At 40.3% G+C, this 22036-nt stretch overlaps 1 protein-coding gene across 3 annotated transcripts in view; it reads left to right on the top strand.

Annotated features, from left to right (window-relative positions):
• LOC122159464 (sodium channel protein type 5 subunit alpha-like) overlaps nucleotides 1-22036 on the top strand; it is a 162837-nt gene that overhangs the window by 24051 nt on the left and 116750 nt on the right. For all 3 annotated transcript variants that reach the window (XM_042817064.1, XM_042817063.1, XM_042817062.1), the window contains exon 7: nucleotides 11901-11964. In XM_042817064.1, coding sequence (XP_042672998.1) covers nucleotides 11901-11964 — 64 coding nt within the window. The remainder of the gene's footprint in view (nucleotides 1-11900; nucleotides 11965-22036) is intronic.

Here is a 22036-nt window from a genome sequence, read left to right as displayed (position 1 = left end):
GCTTTAAATGGGAGGGATTCTACAGCTGCTCCAGCGTGCCTTAGACAAGTTTATTTGTGTGGTGCTGGTATGGGGAAGGTGAGGGATGGTCATTTAGTAAATCCAGCTGTGGTTAATATGGTCATGAAGCTATGAGTGTTATCACGAAAGTGGATTTACCTATTTCAAGGATTATCAACTTGGTGAGATGGTAGATTAAAGCAAATTAAGCTTTGACCATGTAGTATTAATAGTAAGCAATAGTATTGTCAATTAGTGTTTTCATGTTTTCATAATATTGGAAAATAAAAATGGAGTGCATTATGGCAATTGACTGTCAGTTAGAACAGATGGACAAGAAGTGTTTGAATAGTTGAAATATAGAGTCAGTACAGAAGGCCACTGAAGAAATAGAGTAAAAGTAGTTCTATAGGGAAAATGTACTGACCTCAAAATAAGAATAATGAAGTATTTTTTGAAAAGCTGAAGAAAGTGGCTCAGCAATTAGCCTAGGAAGAACAATATTAAGTAGGATTTTCATTAAATGTTGACTACTATGCTGAAGCAATTCAGAAATGGAAGGACTGGCTCATTTTGTAACTAGATGGAATAGTGCTTTATATTCCATTTTGCGTAAGCATTATGGTGAAATGAAGTGACTGTTTAACAGAGTAGTACTGACCACAATTTAATAACAGTCCAAATTTCAAGCACTTCAGGGAATTAAGCAATATATACAGTTAAATTAAAGTGTAGGCAGACCAAATTAAATAAAAAGCTGAATATATTAAGATACAGAGTAGTGTCACTGTTTATTCTGAGGATGAACTAGAGAACAAAATTGGTCAAACTGAGATAGCTAAGTTCATTCAAAGAGAACATAGACAATTAGAGAATAAACCATTGGAGAATTGAAACCCGGTGCAGCTGAGTCACTCATTTTGGAGAAGGAATAATAATAATAATAACAAAAACAAGAAACCACCAGAAAGGAGAAACCTGAGTACTATCAGAGGTTCATAATAAAACCTCTGAAATGCCAGATTTCAATGGCTATTCCAAGTGAAGGAAATGCCAGGCACCTTAGAAAAACAAGAGACAGAAGCCTTGTGACTGGGGATTCAATGGGAGAATTCACAGAGATTTATTTCATTCAGGTTCCCCAATTACTGAGTTCTAGAATACAAAAACGACATTGAATATTTTTATTTCCTCTATCAAGGAGAGGACTTTTTTGATGCTTGCCACTGAAAGCTTAACTCAGTGAGAGAAACTTCACCTGATCACGTGCTGATGGTTTCTCAGTTTAGGAACGGCGGTCATGGCAGGGTGGGACAACTGCTTTGTCCTCTTACTACCTACTCACAGCGAAGATGCAAGTCAAAAGTTTGCCTTTCAGTGGGCACATTTCATGATGAAGAGGAGGACTTTCCCATTCCTTTTACTAATTAAAGTGACTCTAAGTCTTCAAAATTATGCTTCCACCTCTGAAAAAAGGGCTTCTTTTGACTTTTCTTATTTGACCTTTCTTATTTTGACTTAACTTAAAAGAAGTTATTTGAGTCTAGTTTTGCTTCCAATCAGTGATGCTTAGTTTTGCAGAACCGGGAGAGGGAAAGAGGAAGATTATGGCAAAAGGAGTTCATCAAATCTTCCAGTTTCTTCCATAGCATTACTCTTTATATGAATGGAGTATGGGATACATGACAGTTGAACACAGATTAAGGCTAAGGATATCTTGATGTCAAATGCCAATGCTACGGTCTGCTCAGAATTAAAATAGAGATATAATTAATTCATCTGGGAAAATACTGGCTACTAGTAAGTGATTTTATTTTTCATATCTGCAGTTCTAGGTTTGCTAAAGGACTACAGAGACCCAAAGAGGATTATTTTTAGACATTAATAATAATGAACCTGATAATCTGAAGTTGTAGATGCAGCCTATATAATAAAAAAAAAAAACAAAGGGAAAAAAGTATATAATAGGGTAGTTTACATCCATGGCAATGGGAAAATTATGTGATCAGTATATTGATATCAAAATTATTGAGCTGCCAGTTACCCTTAGGAGGGCTAATGGTTCAGAAATGCCAGGTGACTGCAGAACTACGAGGTTAGTTCCAATGCCTGTAAAGATCTCTAGGAAATTAACCGAAAATAGCATGCTTAAAAGCCTTGGGTTGTGGTGTTAAAATTAAAGGCTTATTTCATGAAGTGAAGCTCTATGAATGCATGAGTCAGAGTGGACTGGAAGGTATATGAAGTCAGACATGTCACTGGTTTAGAGAGAGTAAAAGATGTACCAAAGGGTTGAATGTAGTTGAGTCTCCTGGCTGATGATTATAGAATTTTTAATGTAATTTATGTGGTCCATTACTAAAATGGATTATTGACTCATCAGTAAATAGTGAGTAGGAATCTCAGTTTAAATCGTGTGCGCTTTTGTAGACCAGGGCTCAGATTGAATACTGAACACAAATAAAATACTTAAGAAAAAAACAACCCTAAAAATGTAGTAAAAATATTATTAAAACATTCTTAAAGTGCTAGTCTCAAAACCCAGCATTTTCTTTTCGTTTAAACTGAATACCTTAACTGAGAGGCTCTGAATGTGCTATGTATGTTTTCTCTCTGAATTGGTATCTTATAAAGTAAAATAAAACACTGTTGTGCACAATGTAGGAATAACAACAATAACAATAATAGTACTGTTAAAGATTTATTAACCTCTTGGCAGGAGGAGTCACCCGCCATTTTTGCAGCTTAAAAATAGACTTTTCAAGGGTGCTATTTTTTTATTGCAGAGTACTTTCTGGCACTCATTTCATGACAGTGCTTTTCCTCTTTTTCTCCAGTCATACTGGAGGTCTGAGAAAATATATACATATATACAGTTTAACCCAGTGTCTATATTTTCACCTACAATTAGGCATCATATTTACTTTGAGTTCTTTGTTTAGGAATATGTATACATACGTTTAGTTTGTGTCTTTGTGAATTCCAAATGCATCTAATCAAGTAATAAGAATGATTTGGAGAAGTTTCTGAGGGAGCCTTTGGAGGAGCCTGTTCCATTTTCTATTTCTAACTCATAATAGACATTCTATGGAGGAGGTCCAACTAAACTAGCCATGTTAGATGCCTAAGGTTGAGAAATGTGGGAACTCTACATAGATAGCCTCTGTTTGGAGAGCAATTTGCTGAATGGTGATGTGCTACCCATCTGAAGGGGTCTCAGGCTTGAGGCTCTTGCATGAGGTGTGAATCCAATCAGAGCCAGTCTGACTGCTCAGAGCTGCTAAATCAGGGCAATTCCATCCCAGCAGTCAATACATAATACTTCAAATGTCTTTCCACATCCTCGTCTTTGATGTCCTAGATAAAATGGGCTATTAAAATAAATGGATAAGGATGTTTAGGCATACATATGTGAGTATATAAAAAATACAGATGTGCATATGTAGATGTATGTCTACACATATATTTTCTCTAACTTCTGTGTCTAATTCTTAGCTCTGCCTGGAGAGTCGCTTCATTTTTGCTTTGAGAATAACTGGAATTGAGCTGTACGAAGAGATATTCTGAAACTGCATGAAAAGAGTATAGAAAATAATGATGTCCAAGTCACATAATAGATGCATTGGGTTTGGGGAGAGCTGAAGTGTTTTAGGTGTTGTCTGAGGTGGTAATAGAAGACAGTGAGTGTTGGATGAGTAATTATGGAGGTGGGAGAAAAGAGGGAAGCAATAAATCAGGTTGAGACTGGAAGAGGTGTTTTGTTATGTATGATTGTGTGGGAACCAATGATTAAGACAAAGAATCTCTCTCAGCTTTCACACGGTGCTTGTCAGCATGGAATCTGCTCGCATTACTCCACCGTTAACAGTAAATATTGTGGCTTTGTTCAGGTGCTGTGGATCTTCAGATAAATTGCTTCATAAATGCTCAAACGTTAATGCAGTGATGTGTTATTAACACAAGTATTGTACCTGTGCACTTCCATGTTGTAAGCTACATAGGAAAAGAAATACCCAGAAAAAGTTTGAGGTTCAGAGAAACACAGGTGTTGTGCTGGTGTATTCAATACAGCCTCTTCCCAACAGTCCAACATTATTTTTTAACCTTGTGGTGAAAGAGCTTTGGAACAATTTGTAGAACAGAAGGATTTATCCTCCAGATAGATTTCTTTTGCTCTCATTGATGCATTATTATTACTCATAGAGAGATCTGCTAGAGGAAAGACCGTCTGCAAAAGATGAAACCCAGCAGTCTGAGAATTTTCCTGCACCCTCCAATTGCTCATAAGCTACCAAAGTATATACCACTTGACTCACACAGTACTGTTCAAAGGAGCACTTGAAAGGACCATTTCTGTGCCCCTTGGAGCAACTCCATGGACTTCTGCTTGCTGTGGGCTCAGCAGTAACAAGCCTTGCAAAGGCAGGAGGTAGCTCTGACTTTTAACTCTGAGCAAACCATCAGCAGCAGCTCGCACCATGGCTTTCCCTTATTGCCCTGGCTTTAAGTATTAAGGAATATTTTCTCCTAATACTTTCCATTAATGCTGAATTCATCCACGTGAGGTGGGGATGAAATATAGGAGTTGCCAGGCTCACTCAGTTTGGTTTACCTTAGGCAACATCTGTCTGTGGCTCAGAGCAGCCCCACGTGTTCCAAAATGAATTGCTGCAGCTCAAAGTACAGACATTGTTTTATAAATTTTTGTAAACATTAACTATTATAGCTCTGGATATCCTTATCTGCATATGTAACAGGTCTCTCTTTGAACATTGTGGTTAAAGGGACAGCCTGCAGCAGAAACTTCTGCAGTTGAAATAGGAAATGTAGTTGAAAATACATTTCCTTTGTCTTTGGTTTTGCTCTCCTCCAATAGTTTTAGGGCAAAAAATATCACACCCTGTATCTAGGAGCACACCAAGTTCTCATTTTCCAGAATGCATGCTATTTCTGACTGTTTGTCACCCCTTTCCTGAGATGAAATATCTCAGTTTTTTTTTTTTTTAATTGAATTCTCCTGGTCATTCTCATTACCCACTTGTCAATACTCCCCTCCCCATTTCAGCAGTTTATTTGTAGAAAGCAATGCTATGCTCTGGTTTCTGGATAACACAAGCCACTGGTTTATTATATTGGCAACTTTTTTCCTACATGCATCCACTGCATCCCTTTCCTCCTGCATCTCAGTATTACATTTTTCTTTGTTCACAGCTTATTATTACATAGAAGCATGTATTTCTTATCTGAATTGATGCAGAGAACTTAAAACTTAACGAGGTTATGGGTGGCTGAGGTTTTTTCCTTTGCTTTACTTTGTATTCTGAGAGCACAGTATCTGCCTTTGCCTTTTTCCACATATTTTCTTAGTGGTAGTGGCCTCTGTAGTGTTCCTCATTCAGTCCTGGCCTTGGACTTGACTTACCTGGAAAATACTGTGCCGTCAGTAGATTTTCTCACCTCTCTGCTCACCCTCTCTTTCCTTTGTACTTATACTAAGGCAGTGCAGACATAGCCCTCTCTTAGCCTTCAGAGACACGCTGATTTTTCATCTCAAACTTTTGTTTCCCAGTCAGTTTTTGATCCAATTCATCTGTTTTCTTTATCGCAGTGCAAGCAGGAGTGTTTTCTTCTATTATTATTATTTTTTCTTTTGCATCTGTCTGTAATCACAAATGCATTCAACCCTTGTAGCAGCTTTTGATTTCAATTCCTTTGTGCGAAATACATATATATATATATATCTATAAAACGCAACAAAACAGCCCTCTACAAAACTTCCATAGCCTGCACTTCAGCATTTTGCTGCCTATTCATGTGAAGTGCTTGTCTAAACAAGTGGCACTAAATATGCTTTTAGTTACGCACTACACAGCCTTCAGCTCCAGGCATATGGGTCTGCGTGACTGACCAGACATGGGCATGGAAGGAGGGGATCTGAACATTGTTGAAAGCCAGCACCCCATGTTTATTGCTTCTTGTTGTCTCCTGTGTCACTTGGCTCAAAATGTTGAGGGGTTGGTATGATCCCCACAGTGTGGCAAACCTGGTAGGGCATCTCTTAGACTCTGTTCCCCTAATATCCTCACAATTAACCTCTCCTGTTCCTTTTTCAGTTGAAGTTTTGAAAATGTCCTCCAAGACAGCAATGGGATGAGGTGGCAGGAGTGAGCTGGGCAAGAATCAAGTGGGCAAGGGAAGAGTTTGGGAAGTGTGGGAGGCAAGAAGGGAGAGGACAGCAGCTGAGAGCGTGCAAAGTGGAGGAAGTTTTTCACTCAGAGGGAGGTGATGCACTGGAACAGGTTGCCCAAGGAGGCTGTGGATGCCTCATCCTTGAAGGCATTCAGGGCCAGGCTGGATGTGGCTCTGGGCAGCCTGGGCTGCTGGTTGGCGACCCTGCACACAGCAGGGGGTTGACAGTAGATGAGCATTGTGGTCCTTTTCAACCCAGGCCATTCTATGATTCTCTGAAAGCTTCAGGAGGTTGTAAAAGGATGATCTTTAGGGTTTCTTCCAACCTGTTCCATGATTCTGAAACCCAACAGAGGCACTGACAACAGTAAATGCCAGGGAAGAGGGGAAGAGAATCAGATCCCCTGTCGTGGGGTGAGCAACAAGAGAGTACTTCATTATTATAATTATTTGCAACCCCTTTTAGCAGGGAAGAACTAACTGGCAGTGCCATTTATTCCCAAGCATTCTTCCCTAATAATACCCTTAATACAGCCTGTTCCATCGCTTTTTTGAGAGGCATGTTTTTCATCTTCAAACTCAATTTCATTTATTAGAGATTTCACTGTGAGTGACACAGTGTGCACACAGCAAGTGCAGCAAGGATTCATTTTAATTATTACATATTACCAGGAGGTACAGCGTGTTTGTGCCGGTGGGCGAAAGGGTGAGGAAGGGGTGTTGTCTATTTTGTTTCTGTGTCACACATCACAACTGCAAGGTGATGGGGCTTTCTGAGTTGCATTTTAAATTTGGATCTGGTTATTTGTTGGCTGTCAGTGCTCCGTGCTTGCCGTAGCATGGAGGGAAAATCTCCAACCAACGTGCACCCGTACGGCTGCAATAAATAGTCCAAGATAACAGACACCTCTCTAATGTTTTTGTTAGAAAGTCAGCCAGAGGACTCCACTCTGGGCAGTGACTAATGATATTTGAACGCTGCTCTTTACGCAAGTGTGATAATATATATATATATAATTTCACTCACGTAAAGAGCAGCATTCAAATACCATTATATATATGTATTTAAATTGTGATGACTTAGAGATAAGACAAATCAAGATATCGTTTCGGCTGGGTTGCTAGGTAAGGAACACAATGTGGATTTGGGAACCATGTTTTCTAAGCTGAACTTCCTAATTTTTCTCAACTGGAAACTTTCTTCATCCTTTTACACGGAAATGAGGAGAGATTTCTACCCTGCAGCTTTCTGCTCAGTGGTGCGATATAGGTATGGAGCATAATTTTAATTAGAATTAATTAACTTCTTATCTTGTTGAGGAAGTTGACAGAAAATTTGCCTTTTTTTTTTTTTTTTTTTTCTTTTTTCTTTTTTCTGACAATGGGAGGCAGTGTGAATATTTAGAACTTCCAGGTGCGGAAGGGTCCAATGTAGAAATGTGAAGTGTAGAATAAAATAGTAGAAAAGATGAGATGTATGAGAACTTTGGGAAGAAAACACAGGAAACCTAGAGGATTTTGTCTATTTACTCACTATTTACAATCCATTTACAAATTCTGTTGTGAGTTTAAGCTTTAAGGAACCACTGATGTGTATTGTTAGGACTCCGACCAAGCTTCTTGGCATCCTTGGAAAGCCAGTAGCTTTGAGGATGCTGAAGAAATTATAATGCTCTAGGTAGACACAAGTGTAGCAGATTCATAGCTGGATTCACAGGACTGGATTCACAGACATTGTTGCTTTGGCTGCATTTACTATTAGGTCCCTTTGTTTGTGATGGGGAAGAGCAGACCTTCCCCACTCCACAGTCAGAGTGCTCTGCTCTCTGGGCCTAATGTCACATCTGAAGACAACTGTTAGTAGTCCATAATAATAATGTAACTGTGCTGTGCACTATTTGTTATCAGTGTAACTGTTATCGATCCTTTCCTCAAAACAGGGAATGGAATCATAGTCATAGAATGGCCAGGGTTGAAAAGGACCACAATGCTCATCCAGTTCCAACCCCCTGCTAGGTGCAGGGTCACCAACCAGCAGACCAGGCTGCCCAGAGCCACATCCAGCCTGGCCTTGAATGCCTGCAGGGATGGAGCATCCACAGCCTCCTTGGGCAACCTGTTCCAGTGCATCACCTCCCTCTGAGTGAAAATAGACTAAAGTTTACTCTTTGGTGCAACAAGTACATTAATGTTAGATGATGTCAATGCCAAGAGAGACAATCCCTAGTAGGGAGGTAAACTCCTACTCCCTTCCCTCTAACTGGCACAACCGCTCATTGCAGTGAGATTATGAGCTTCCTTCCCCAGTACATAGCACAGGGATCTGCCTGTGCCAGATTCATGGTGCTTGAGCCGCTTTGGCTGAAGCGATGACCTGTATCTCACTCTCCTTTGTATGCAGATGAAACTCAGAAGGTAATAAGCTGCTTCAGAGCACTCGCTTCTGTAGCTTTGATTTATTGAGCTCAGCACTTCTAAAATACAATCCAGGAAAGATGACACCAGTACAAGGGTTTGTATTGCACCTATCTATTGGCAGAGAAACCAACCTAGCACGAGTAATGCTGCATCAGGTGCAGGGGGATATGGCATCTTAGTAAGTTTTTATGAGGCTTAGAGTTGATACAAATGTACATATGTTTTAGAGAAGACAGCATCTGGTTGTTAGGAAACATGTTTCTGTTGAATTTCTAACTTCCAAATGCTGACAGAAAATGTTTTGTGTTATTTAAAAATAGATGTTTACCGGGCAACAGTCGAATAAATAATGTGTGGCCAAGCAGAAACAAATACTCAGGGAGTGTTTTCTGATCATCTGACTTTATTATTTTGATAATTGAGTAGATCAGGTAGTTATTTTACTCTGAAAATTCCTGTTGGAAAGTTCCAAAAAGACTTCACATACTCCATAACTGTAAGGCTAAGTTTTTAGTGAAGCTGGGAGGAAAAAGATAAAATACACTTTATTTTGGAGGAAAAAAAAAAAGCATGTTGGGTCTAGATTATTTACATATAAGCATGTGTGAAAATATGACTTGTTTTGGCTTGATTTTACTTAAGACATTAAAAAAAATATACAGTACAGTCAGTTTTGTTTTCATATTTTGTTTCTATTGACATGTAGAAGTTTTTCAGTGAAAAAGCTGACAAACTGTAACGAAAATCAATGAGAATCTTCCAAGACGGTGACAAAGTCTTATTCTCATAAAGTGTTTATCAGTTGGGACAGTCTACATTTCATAGATAAGCTCCTGCTGCAAATGAAAAAGTTTTATATCCTTTGTTCATGTTAGAGTTAAGTGATAGAAAGCTTAGGCCGTGGGCTAATATGATACCAAAGTGGTTTGTTCTTAAGAGCAAGAGCAATGACTGCTTCCTCCTTAAAGAGCTCTGATTGCCTGGCATGTTTGGTCGAAATCCAAACCAACTTGCTTTGAATGACAAATTGATTGTTGTGTGCATTTTTGATAATACAGCAATTTGTCTCCTCAGGCATACTGCTCTAATCCCCCCTTCATTTATCAGTGGGGAATCAGTAATTCAGCTCTTCTTCAGGCTGAAGTTTGGCACACAGAGGTGGTGCTCCACTGCGCAGTTGCAGATCCTGTGGCGAAGATCCCTCTCCCAGCAGTGTCTGCATACCAATTCCTCAGCATGCTTTGCGTAGCACTCACTGCACTGCTGATTTTAGGAGTGTAAATGTTTGTCAACAACAGACAACAGGATTTTGTGTCTTCCTGAGATTTTAAATGCCTTGTTTGCTTACACATTTTTACTTCTTATTCTGTGCTCTGGTGCTGTTTGCATCTTCTGGTTCAGATGAGCAGGAAGTGTTCATAGAATCATTAAAGTTGGAAGAGACCACTAAGATCACCAAGTCCAACCCCAACCATCCCCCCATTCCCACTGATCACATTCCTCACTGCTACATCTCCATTTTTCTTGAACACCTCCAGGGATGGTGACTACACCATCACCCTGGGCAGCCTCTGCCAGCACATCACCAAATTTCTTCTCAGAATCTGAGAATTCATCTTTTACACCAGTTTGGGGTACCCCATGTAGCAACACCACTTATTAGCAAGGTGCAGAACTTCTGTGGTTGTTTGTCTCTCATTCTGTGGTTGTGCCATGTTTCCCCTGACTCATAGAATGTTTGTGTCACCAACTGCATGTGTCCCAAATAAGATACCATCTGTCCTGGGAAAAACAGAATTGTTTCAGCAGCAGAAGTGCAGAGTGAAACAATATGTAAGTCTCCACATCCTTCCCGCTTTTCTGGTGGCTTTTCACAGATCCTTTACCATGCTGAACTCAGTGGTGTTGCTGATAGTCAAGATATTTCTGTAGAAATGCCAAACATACAGCAAAGCAGAAAAGCATGCGGTCTGAGCAGGGTGTATGCAGTGATGACTTCTGAACACCATCACGTGCCCTCACAAACCATAAAGCTCATGGACAGTAATTCCTTCTTGGCATGCAGCAGGGTAGGGCTTTTCCACTGCTCGCAGCTTACTGAGAAAGCCACAGCACATCTGTTCAGTGGCATTCTTTGCATAGCCTGCCTGGATAAGCTGTCGCTCTTGATTTTTATAGCATTTCACAACAGGGTGTTAGCCTAGAATGGAGAACCTCTCCAGACTAACACCTGCAGAGATCCTCGACTCATAAACACTTGTTGTGTAGGGCTGGAAACATGTCTTAAGTCAACAGGGGATCCGTATTCTCTGCTAAAACAAAGTACACTAATACATCTGCCCTCCATCAACTATTGTCTTCTGTTTTGCATTTATGATGTTTCTATATCAATGCTTTTATCCTTTCCTCAGTGCTGCCATTTGGGTTCAAGCGATGCTCCTTAGAACATCTCTTCAAAACTCATTTCTGGTTATCCTTTTGAGGAGGTGGCTTCCTGTTCTGTTTCTCTGAATTTTAGACTGCTTTGCTGGCTGGAGATAGAAGATGGAGTATGTACACAAAGGCTCTCGTTAGCCTGGGGATGCTAATTTCCTTAAGCCTCATTGATAGTCAACCAGGGAACGATCCTGAGCATTTAAATTTAGTGTGCTCCTCTGAGTCTCCCTTGAGATGTTTCTGTCTCTCTCCATTGACACTACAGATGACTGTGTTGATAAATATTTGTCTTTATGAATATTTCCTTGTTTGTTTGATCTTTAACAACAAGCATTTTTCCTTTTTCTTTTGCTTCATACTGCGCATTTTCTCTGTTGAGTAGAACTCACCAGATTGAGGGAATGGGATGTTTTGCTTGTATTATTAGATCTTGACTTGGTTGCATTTTTAACCTATCATGAGTTTCAGTTAATAACTATCTCATCAGTGTCTAGTCCAAAGGGACAAACTTATGGATTACTTTCATTGGACACTGCTATCCTGACTTCAATAACATTGTCCTACAGCAGCCAGGGACACGGCTAGATGATGTTTCCTTCAAACAAAGCCCACAGCCCTACTGCCACCCTATTGCACTGGTCATGTTGGAATATAAACAGCAAGTGTTTAAAAAGCTTTGAAAATAAGTCTTTGTTTTTATATTTCCTTTGGCTGAAATTAGCCAAACAAATAAAGCCATGCCTTTCATATCTCTTTTACAGTCCTGAATGAATACGTTGGTTGATGAATAACATTTGGGAGTGCTATCATTCCCAGAATGTACTAGTTAAAAAGCTGTTTCTTTAATTCTCTTGCAGTAAACTACTTTATAAAGAATGGTACGGAAGATGTGTTACTGTGTGGAAATAGCACTGATGCTGGGTAAGTGATTTAAAAATATCTTCACTTCTGTTCTTTATGTTGTTGTTGTTACATTTCTTTCAGTTCTGTCCACTTTTCACCAGCGTGATATTTCAAGTTCTTTGTGTCAGTAGTTATAGGAGAGAGGATAATGACAATATTGCGCATAGTAATGCAATTTTCTGAACTGCAGGGAGGAGAAGTTTGTGTGTGTCACTTATTTAGGTCTAAAATCGTTAGTTCTTTTTCAATGTATTTAAACTCCTCCATTAAAAAAAAAAAAAAAAAAGTGAAAATTAAGTAACATTGGCTGAATGGGGAGTGTTTCAAAGGGAATGAATGAGAAATGAATGGAAAAAGAAAACCTAGAGGGATCTTGTGATGATGAATTCCTGGCTTTTGGCAGAGGATGATAAACAAATCCAAAAATTCTAGTTCCAAAAATAGAATGCTCTGGAGGTGGGAAGGTACTCAGCTTTAATGTGCGATCTACACTCGTATGTGATATGTTTACAGTCTGCATGTGTTTCATTTTCTTATAGTCTGTGCAGCAAGGAGATCAGTTCCCATGGTATACTAATTTATTCTGCACTAAGGACTTTGTCCATACCCCTACTACTTGTGAATGCTGACTTTTCCTTCTGCGTCCCATCCTCAGGGTCTAAGCACTTTGGGTGTGTTATTTTATGTGAAAGGTTCTTGTGACCTTGACAGGAATGGAAAAGGAAATTATAAGCCATGCAAAGACTGTAGGATGTTCAGAGTTGTGGGTCAAAGAATAGAGACCTTAGCATGGTGAGATGGATGAGCTTTTGATCTGAATATGATAGATATTTGATATTTGAACCAAGGAGGTGGATGATCAAGTGAGGGGAGTAGGAGAGAGGATGTGCTTTCGGAGGAGGATGTTCTGAGTTGGTAGAACTAAATGTTCTACTGACAAAAATTAGGATTTAAATTATAAAGAACTTGATGTAAAAAGAGGTATACGTGTATAGACAGACAGTAGGGAACCTGCTTTGGCAGGGGGGTTGGAGGGTTGGACTTGATGATCTCTGGAGGTCCCTTCCAACCCCTACAATTCTGTGATTCTGTGATTCTGTGAAAAGATGTAATGTAAACTTGCTTGTAGTCAGGAGGGTGAAAAAAGCCATGAGGTCCTGAATAGAGACTGCTTTCTGCTGCCACTGTTACACCTGTATTTGTGAAAAACAAAGGTTAAGATGAAGTGTCAGCCTTCGCTCTGCATTCTTGTGTGTCTGATCTGCATTGCCAGTATAACTTAGGCTGTAAACTCCTTGGGCAGAGCGCCATGCTTTCCTCTTTGTTCCAAGGAAGGTACAATGTCAGCATTCATTAATTAAGCGTTTTTTTGATTGTAATACACTGCATGTATCCAGGCTCAGGTTGGCTCCAAGACTTTTGGGATAGTTCCCAGGAATCCCATAATTTGGCAGTCTATCTGCACTGGTGGATTGGCTTAGGACTGCCTTTCCTAGGCTATAGGTAGTACCACTGAGCAAGGAATATTCAGCACAGCAGCAACATTTTGCACATCATGAAATATTACAAATTATTCTCACTGTTGACTTGATCTGTGGCTGTGACAGCTTGCTAAGCTCTTGAATAGTTTTGAAAGGTTTGATTAGATTATAGGTAGTTTGTGAGGAGTAGGTTGGGGCCTACAGCTCTGGAATAGTCCAAATGGTGGGAAGTTAAGCACAGTTCCAATACCTGTGGAATAGCTTTATATTTGTAGGCTGTATGGATTTGGGGTTTGCATTCTAGAAAGGTATATTAGCAAAATCAGCTACTCTAGAGAGTCAGTAAATTGCACTGTGTCAGCAAAAAAATCATGATTGGAGCAAGCTCCCATGGAGGCGCTGTGACCACAAGAGACATGGCCTGAAACTGCCAGAGGAGAACTTCTAGCTTCTGTGTAATGAGAAGAGGAAAGTGTCACCCTTAGAGTCCTGGTGCTTTTTTCTTTGAATATATCAAAGCAATTGGTATTTGTGCTGTTAATGAGAAACCCACTCTCCCTTTGTGCATCAACTTTCTTCATCCCTTGCTCTTTCAGTGAAGTATTTAGTACCACTGGGTATGGTTTGATTTTAAATGCTTTATAATGGGAATATATACTCCTACTGTTTTTCAGTTCAGAGCTAGTAAATGTTGTCTCACCTTCAATACCTTACACAGATTTCCCATCACTCATCCACTTCTATTATTTAAAGACATAGGGATAATTAGGCATGATCCTAATGCCTCAGGGGACTTGCAAAGTCATGTATTCTTATCTGTTAGGTAACAAGACTGTTATTTAAAGGCTGACAAGGTAACAAAGCAGGACTTTCTCTTATCCATCAGTGGTTAAAGCCAAGAGCAGTAAAGTGAGTTCAGTAGCAAAAGATCAGGGGAGGTAAGTGAAGAGTAAATGGATGCATCAGATCATAGTCCTCCTATCTATTAGCAATGAAATTAATGGGGGAAGGACAGTTGGCAAGGCCGTGTTTGAATGTTCATAGCATTTTTGGAGCTTGCTTCTGCCCCTGCTCTGAAAGAGCTTGAAATTATTAGCCTCTGGGTTATGCTGAGGATCCAGAGGAAATGCTGGGAATGGTGGTATCATGTGTGCACTCCTGGAGGGATTTGTTGTTACAGTGAGGGATATCTGTGTTGTGGCTGGGATATTAAATCTCACGGTAATTGACAAAACCATTTTAGTGCATTTTTAAAAGCATGTTAATGACACTTTGAGGTTTGGCTGCTTGCTGTTATTATAGAATAGTAAAAAAAAAAATAAAATCTAAATTTGGCAATTATTTGGCAGTGAGACTCAGATGGTCTGATGTAAGAGTGTTTAGTGATGGCGACTGCAACCTGAGCTGTACCAGCAGGCCAAAATCAGCAGGGAAATGATCATCAGTGGATGCTGTATCACAGACAACCTAATTATCTCAAAGGTGGGGGCTTTATTACATTACTAGGAGGGACTGTTTTCTGAACAAGTACCCAAACTGCCAATAAAACAGGAGGTAATGGATCTAGCTAATATTGATTCTGGTTCAGAAGGGATTTGAATAGATGGATGTCACTCAGCAGCAGCAAACATGTCTCCAGTACATTACCTGGCAGATGGAAGAAAAAGCGTTTGTTTATTGTTTTACATACACTCAAGCAACTTTGAGGAGTTGCATTAAAAATGACATTGCAGAGATATGGTAGGAGTGTGGGGGAGAAGACATGTTTCTTGTTGGGACAAGGAACAATCTGTCTGTGGGTGAGGGATTTCCCATGTGATGCCTCAGAAACTTGATTCAGGAAGCCTGAAAATTGATTTTTCTTCATTGAATCAAGTGGAAAATTTGTGGTGTTTTTGTTTTGTTTATCCAGCTGCTTTTTTTATTTTTTTTTTTCTCAAGATGCACTGCTAGAATATACTGTGTACTTAAGAGAAATGGAGGATCCAGTGGAAACAAGAATTAATGGTTGGAGTCGAGAGGAAATGATTGTGATCAAAGATGTTCTTTGGCTCAAAGAGAACACTACTGACGCGTACTTGGTGTTTAACCACAAGCACATTCAGAGCGCTGCGTTAATGGAAAAATCCTCTGCTCTGAGATGTGTGTCACAGATTGGTCAGACATGGGAAGCAGCGCTGGCAGCAAGGCTCTTTTAATAATAATAATAAAAAAGAAAGTGTAGGGTACTTGCAGAATTATTTATGTTTCTCGATGTATTTTGGGTCAGATTTCGTTGTTCTTTTAGATGTGGGGGCACTGGGATTTATTCAAGTTAGTTCTCTGCAATTTCAGCTTCTTTGATTTGATTTGGTTAAAGTAAATGGAGAAAGCTCTACCACTCTGATTTTCAAAGGGATTGCAAATTCCTCTATAAATCTGCCTTTCAGTATAATTCCCAGACTAGTATCTCATCTATCTTTGAAACCTTGTTAAACCTAAGCCCTGAGGAGGTCCAGTAAAGATCTGGTACAGCGATCAAACACTTGGAAGATTTCTGCTAGGATCAGAACGTGAAAGCTGCTTTAACCTTCATGAAATCTGTTACCAGTAAGTGGACTCTGATGTGCAAGGACTGCAGGTGACTGAGTTGCCTCATTGGAGCAACAGACACCACACATGGCCGGTGCAAGCATCCCACACTTTTAGGAGGCACCAAACTCATCTTTTAAAAGTGAGGTCAAATGTGCCACATATCCATTAATGAGATGATGCCAATGGCAAAATAGCTTTAGAGTATGCTCAAGGACCCATTTGGCATGCTTTGTGCCTGGCTCCAGGTGATGGCACATGATCAGTGCTGAGCAAAATGGCCAAGAAGACTCTTGAGAGTGCTGCTGGCTTGAGGAAATGCAGTCCTGATCGCATGTTCAGCCCCAGTGTTGGCATTCTGCTTGAGTTGATGCTCAACTGCATCTTTACTAGGCATCTCCTGCTGTGATCACCAGACCAGATCTCCCAGGGATGAGCTGCAGGGAGCTTTATGTGGCATGGTGCACCATCCTGCATTGTGCCACCCGTGCAATTACAGCATGTTCCTTCTCAGTGACTATTAACCATTCATTTTAATGAGATATTCAGTACCTCGGAGCCCTGTGCTTCCCCACAGGACAAGGACTTATGGGGTGCCTCAGCTTGGGATTATCAGTCCATGAAAAAGGAACACACATTTCAGCTCCAAAGCAGTTCCACTTTTGTGCTGTTGTAATTTCACAGAGACATTTCTCCAGCTTAGACTGCTGTTCTGTCACCTACAGGTTTGGACGAGCAATAGGAACAGTGAGGAGATTTGTCCATTAGGAGAATGAGAAATGGACAGTATGCAGTATGCAAAGTCAGCAAGCAGAAAAAGAGAAACTCATCTTTGTTCTTTTCACTTCTTTTTTTTTCCACTTGCAACTACAATATGCAGCTGTTAGTTTTTGGGTTTTTTTTTTCAGAACAGTGTGTGTGTTTTAAGTCAATTGTGTCCCCTCAAGGTCAGACTGCTTTTTTGTTGTTGTTGTTGTTCCCTTTCACATGATATGTCCTGTATATTCAGCTCATGGGCAGGAACAGTCTGCGAGATCATGCTGACAAAGAAAGCACATTTGCATCATGTCTGTACCGATATTACCAAAAAGAGTAGTAAACAGGAAGGAAAAGCAGCCAGTACAGCTACTTCAGGATGTAACAAGAAAGCACCTTTGGCAACCGCATCCTAGTAACTGTTGCTATAGAAACTTTAGCTACCTTTATCCTCTCTATGACCTTGATTTTTCTTAACAGGATGCATTAAAATAATGTACAGAGTCAGGCAAAATTCTACGTGGTTTGGTAAGTTTTGCTGTCACTGAGCTGACTGCATGTTAGGGATGTAGGCAGCACCATGTAGCATAATTCTCAAAGTTTTTAGGCAAGTCCTAAATGTTTCTAAAGAGTCACTGGAATAAAACTTTGTTTCCTTTTGTGTTGTGGCATTTTACTAAGGTAATTAATGCCAACGCATAAAGTTGTATTAGGTGCCTGTTTTCACATTCAGCATGAATACTTCAATACTGTTATGGTAGGTTCTCCATGCCAGCATGCTGTCAGCGTCCCCATTACAGCATGTACAGTGGTGCAGTGCTTTGATCTCTCTGAGCTGTAATAACATTCCTTTGCCTTTATGCATCCTCCATGGGGTGATTTAAAGCCCCTTGCAGAGGCTTATCACAACCCTGAAGGGTGGAGAAGAAATACACACCATACCAAGGAGCACTGCTGCTATCTGATGCTTCCTTTGCTTCCCCCAGCTCTACCTTGTCTTGCACAAACCAGTGCTGCAGCTCTTGCTCAGCCTTGGAGCCTGGAACGACATACGTGTCTGCCAGAATAACACGTCCAACAGCCTGATCTTCCATAGCTCTCAGTCCCCCAGTACAAGCAAATGTACCCAGCAACACAACCCCAGCTGTGCTGGAAATTGAGGAACTGCAGCAGAGAATAGTGCACCCAGTTGGTTCTTTTCTTCTGTTGCTGGCAGTGAGGTCTGCTGCAGCTCACAGTTGCCTGAATTTAAGTCAACCTGTGTTATTATTATTGTTATTATTATAATTATTTGCTGTCTGAAGGTCCCAGGTTCAGGCTGTGTTTTATTGGCTGCTGAAAAAATGCAGTGAGAAAATCTCCCTTGCCACAGAGGGTTTGCATTTCAGAGTCACAAACCATGAATGGGTTGGGATGAAGATGATGCTCACACAGTGCCTTCACTGTATGTACCCCTGGGCAGAGACAAGAATGGGGAAGGTGGCAACAAATAGCTGTCTGTAGGTGACCTCTGCATAAGGAACTTTGTCAGGTAGGGTGCAGTCTGGCAGTGTGTGTTTGGTTTGCTGCATGAATGGATCCATCCCAATAAATGAGCTTTGGTGTGTGCCTGTTGGGACCAGTGTTCTTGTAATGCTCATCCAGTTCAGTCTCATTGGGTATAGCTGGCTGAAAAGGCTGGAAATTTTGCTGCACTGAAGAAAGGATAAAGTTCCCAAATGTGATTTCTTCCACTGCTGCCAAGGTGGGAATATTTTGTGAAGAATGAAATGCATTGTTTAGACTGCCAAAGCTAATAGCCTAATTACACCTCAGTTTAGTAAGCAGTATTAATGAACTTATTACAAACCTTCTGGTTGTGCAGTGCATTTTCCATGACTTTAACTAGATTCTGATGTGGATCATGTAGACTTTTCCATTTACTCTTTATTGGTTACAGTGATGTCAGAATTAGGATGTATATATTATACTTGAGTATAAGAAATAGCAGTAAGCAAGAATCTCACCTGAGGGATGCTGCAGGAAACGTAGGGAATAATTATATGTATTATACAGCCTTAAGGGCAAAATTAACAGTCCCCCACTCCTAGGGACCAGTTGTGAATCTGGAAGACCGTATTGCTGGTTAGACAGCAGTAATAGGAATTAAATCCAAATCCTCTCAATTCTTAAGGATAGGTATTATTGCCTCTTAGTCAAAGCTTTAATAAGCTCATCAACCACATGAGAGAAGATCAACTGTGGGCTACCGTCTTCATAAAGCAGTCATTTGTCATTGTGTTTTTGGTGATGAATTATTACCCTCCATTTTGATTGATGGGTTGGGCAGAAGATCCAGTGTCTGACCACTGGCTTGGTTGAGAGTAAATGATAGTTTGCTTTCCCTGTTGTAACATAAAGTCTAAAAAAACCCATCTTGGAACAGTGTGAATATTATCTTTGGTTGAAACCCCATCATGATGACCAGGCACTCTACTGGTATTAGACGTGTCCAAGATATCAGCTGTAAACCTTTCAGCTTGTTTTCTGCATTCTTAGGCTTAAGTTGTGACTGAAGCAGGGCCACTTAGGAGCCATTAACATCATACATTCCTTGTTTATTTGTTTATTTTTATGGCTTTATTTATTCCATTTTGATGCGTGTCTGTGGAATGCGCGCTGTTGCTTCTTTTGTAAGCAATTAAGTGTGGCAGACCATAGTGAGCTTTTGCAGCCTACTCCAGATAAAGGGGCAGACCTGACTGTGCTGCTGATGTGCGTGACTTGAGCAGTGGTTTGTTGCTAACTCCTGGCAACACATGGACAACACTCCCCGTATCTGCAGCGTCTGAATGTTACAACCCAGCACGTGGTTGTTTTACAAATCTTTTATTGCACAACCTTATTGGCCACTGCAGTCTGAATCAGCAGGTTCCTTGGCTTGCTGAGATTAAACTCTTGAGCCAGAACATTTTGTAATTATGCCCCTCAGCTACAACTATCTGGCATTCCCAATCTGTGTTATTTAAAACAAAGCTGTTTCTTTTATTCTTTAATTTCCTGTGCTACTGCCAGCTTACAGTGGTGATTACAGCCTGATGGATGGGTAGGTAGACTGATGCTTTTAACTTTTCCAAATCAATGACACTAATTTTTACTGTGATTAATTGAACAGTATCCTAGGAGGCTCCTGTGCAGGATGTTGTATTTATGTATTTTGTTGTTGCTGCCCATCCTTGTGAATCAGAGGAGAGTGCAATCCTCTGTAATGCTTCCCTGAGGTAAAAGAAGCTAAAGAGCTTGAAAAAAAAAAAAAAAATCTGGAGGGGACGACTATTATACAGCTAAGACACTTCAGCAAAATCTTGAGACTCCTTACAAAAATCCTCAGAGGAAATGGTGTCAGTTGCAGAATAATACTCTCATGTGAAAGCCTTCCACCTAAGGTTCTGTTGAGTATTTTTCTGGGAAGCAGCATTTCCTTTCCCTCTCAGAGTTTTTCAGAGCACCCACAACCCACAGGCTATCACTTCTGTAGGCTACGAAAGAGGATGAGGAAGTGTAAGGAGCTGATATATAAGAGATTTTTGTCTCAAGCATCTAGCCTCTGTTAAGAGGGATGTGAGCTAATGTTAATAGCATTCTTTGAGCAAGAGTTCAGGTTTTCTGTGCTGAAGGTAGCTCATCATACACCTGTGTATATTATATAGGTTTCTCTGAAAGCAGTGCCTCCTATTTATGTCCACAGAAATGACAACAGATACAAAGAGCACAATAAAGCTGTTTGATAGAAAAAAACGCTCAGCTACAAAATGCTATTTTTCAACATAGTCACTGCCATTCACTATGCATTTTCAGCAGTGATGAACTGCATGCCATGCTCATAAAAATGTGCACCAATGGAGGTGACACTGTTTCACAGCTGCTATGATGACATAGTTGCTAGGAAAATGTTGCTCATACAGTCCATCTTTTATTAGCCTGGACTGATGGAAATCAGAAGGCACCAAAACCAGATTATATGGTGAGTGTAGCAGGACAAGTTCAGCCAAGGCTAGCAATATGCTCCATGGTCTTCAAACTGGCCTGGGGCCTGGTGTTATCATGTTGCCAGAGAAAGATTGTCTTCTTCTCTGGCCTGACTTTGGAAGTTTGAGCCTTCGGCTTAGTCAACAATCATCATGGTCAGAGTTGACGGTCAAGTTCCAGGAAAGCCAGTAGGATCGCCCCTTTTCCATCCCAAAAGACAGTGCACATCACTTTACCCCAAGGGCTGCATCTTGAACTTTACCTTCAATGGAAATTCATGTTGCCACTCCATGAACTGCCATTTTGACTCTGTCTCATAGTGGTGATATTATGTCACCAGTAATGATTGCTATCCAGCAAACCATCACCTTCAGCCTCATATTGACTCAGCAGGTCCTAACAAACTTGCATATGGTGTTCTTTCTGTTCTTGTGTTAGCATTCAAGGGACCCACTTACTGCAAACTTTGCAATATTCCAATGTTGCCATCATCGTTTCCAACTCATTGAGGCCAATATTCAGCTTGATATACATTCCCTGGTCATAATCCATTGTGCTGATTGAGATGCTCTTAATTTCTTGGTGTGATAACTGTGCTCCACTGTCTGGAATGTGGTCAGTGTTGCCACTGCTGAGATGCACCACCCAGGAATACTGTCGGGAAGGTTCAACTTCTACTGGCAATACCAGTATCTACCTCTGATGTTGTGGGCCATCATCATAAAATAGAAGGCATTACTGTCAGAGAAGCCCTTGTATTAGAGTACTGTGTACACCCACTATGAAACCACACCCATCTTTTTGCTCTAACAATCTATTGCTTCGTGGAAATTACTTCTGAGATACATAAAAGTAGAACAAAACATGGAAAGACGGTAACAGTGTTATAAAAAAGTTATAAAATATAAAAAATTAGTCTGAGGAGATGTTGCTCAATTTCATAGTCAGAAGAATTGCATATCCATTTCTCAGGTTTTTCAAGCAATTTCTACAAATAGCCTTCTTCTTCAAAATGAAGTTTTCCCAATCAGAAACATTGGCAGTAAACCTGACAGTGGCTTTGCAACCTCTGATCTCATGGTGATGAGAGCTTTGCCTGCCATGGATAAACATGTAATACTCTCAATATTCCCTTCTTTTTAGGCACAGATCTCTCATCAGAAATGGGAAAGTCTGAGGAAATTAACCAGAAATTCTCTCAGGAAATTAATGACAACATTTCTATTTTGCTTAAGATGTGACCAAATTATCCTCACTGAAAATTAATTTCCAGC

This window comes from Centrocercus urophasianus, unplaced genomic scaffold (assembly GCF_019232065.1).
Source record: "Centrocercus urophasianus isolate 14NV4802_14NV808 unplaced genomic scaffold, USGS_Curo_1.0 seq_16, whole genome shotgun sequence".
NCBI lineage: Eukaryota > Metazoa > Chordata > Aves > Galliformes > Phasianidae > Centrocercus > Centrocercus urophasianus.
The sequence above is the reverse complement of the archived record's forward strand: the minus strand, read 5'-3'. Positions and strand labels throughout refer to the sequence as shown.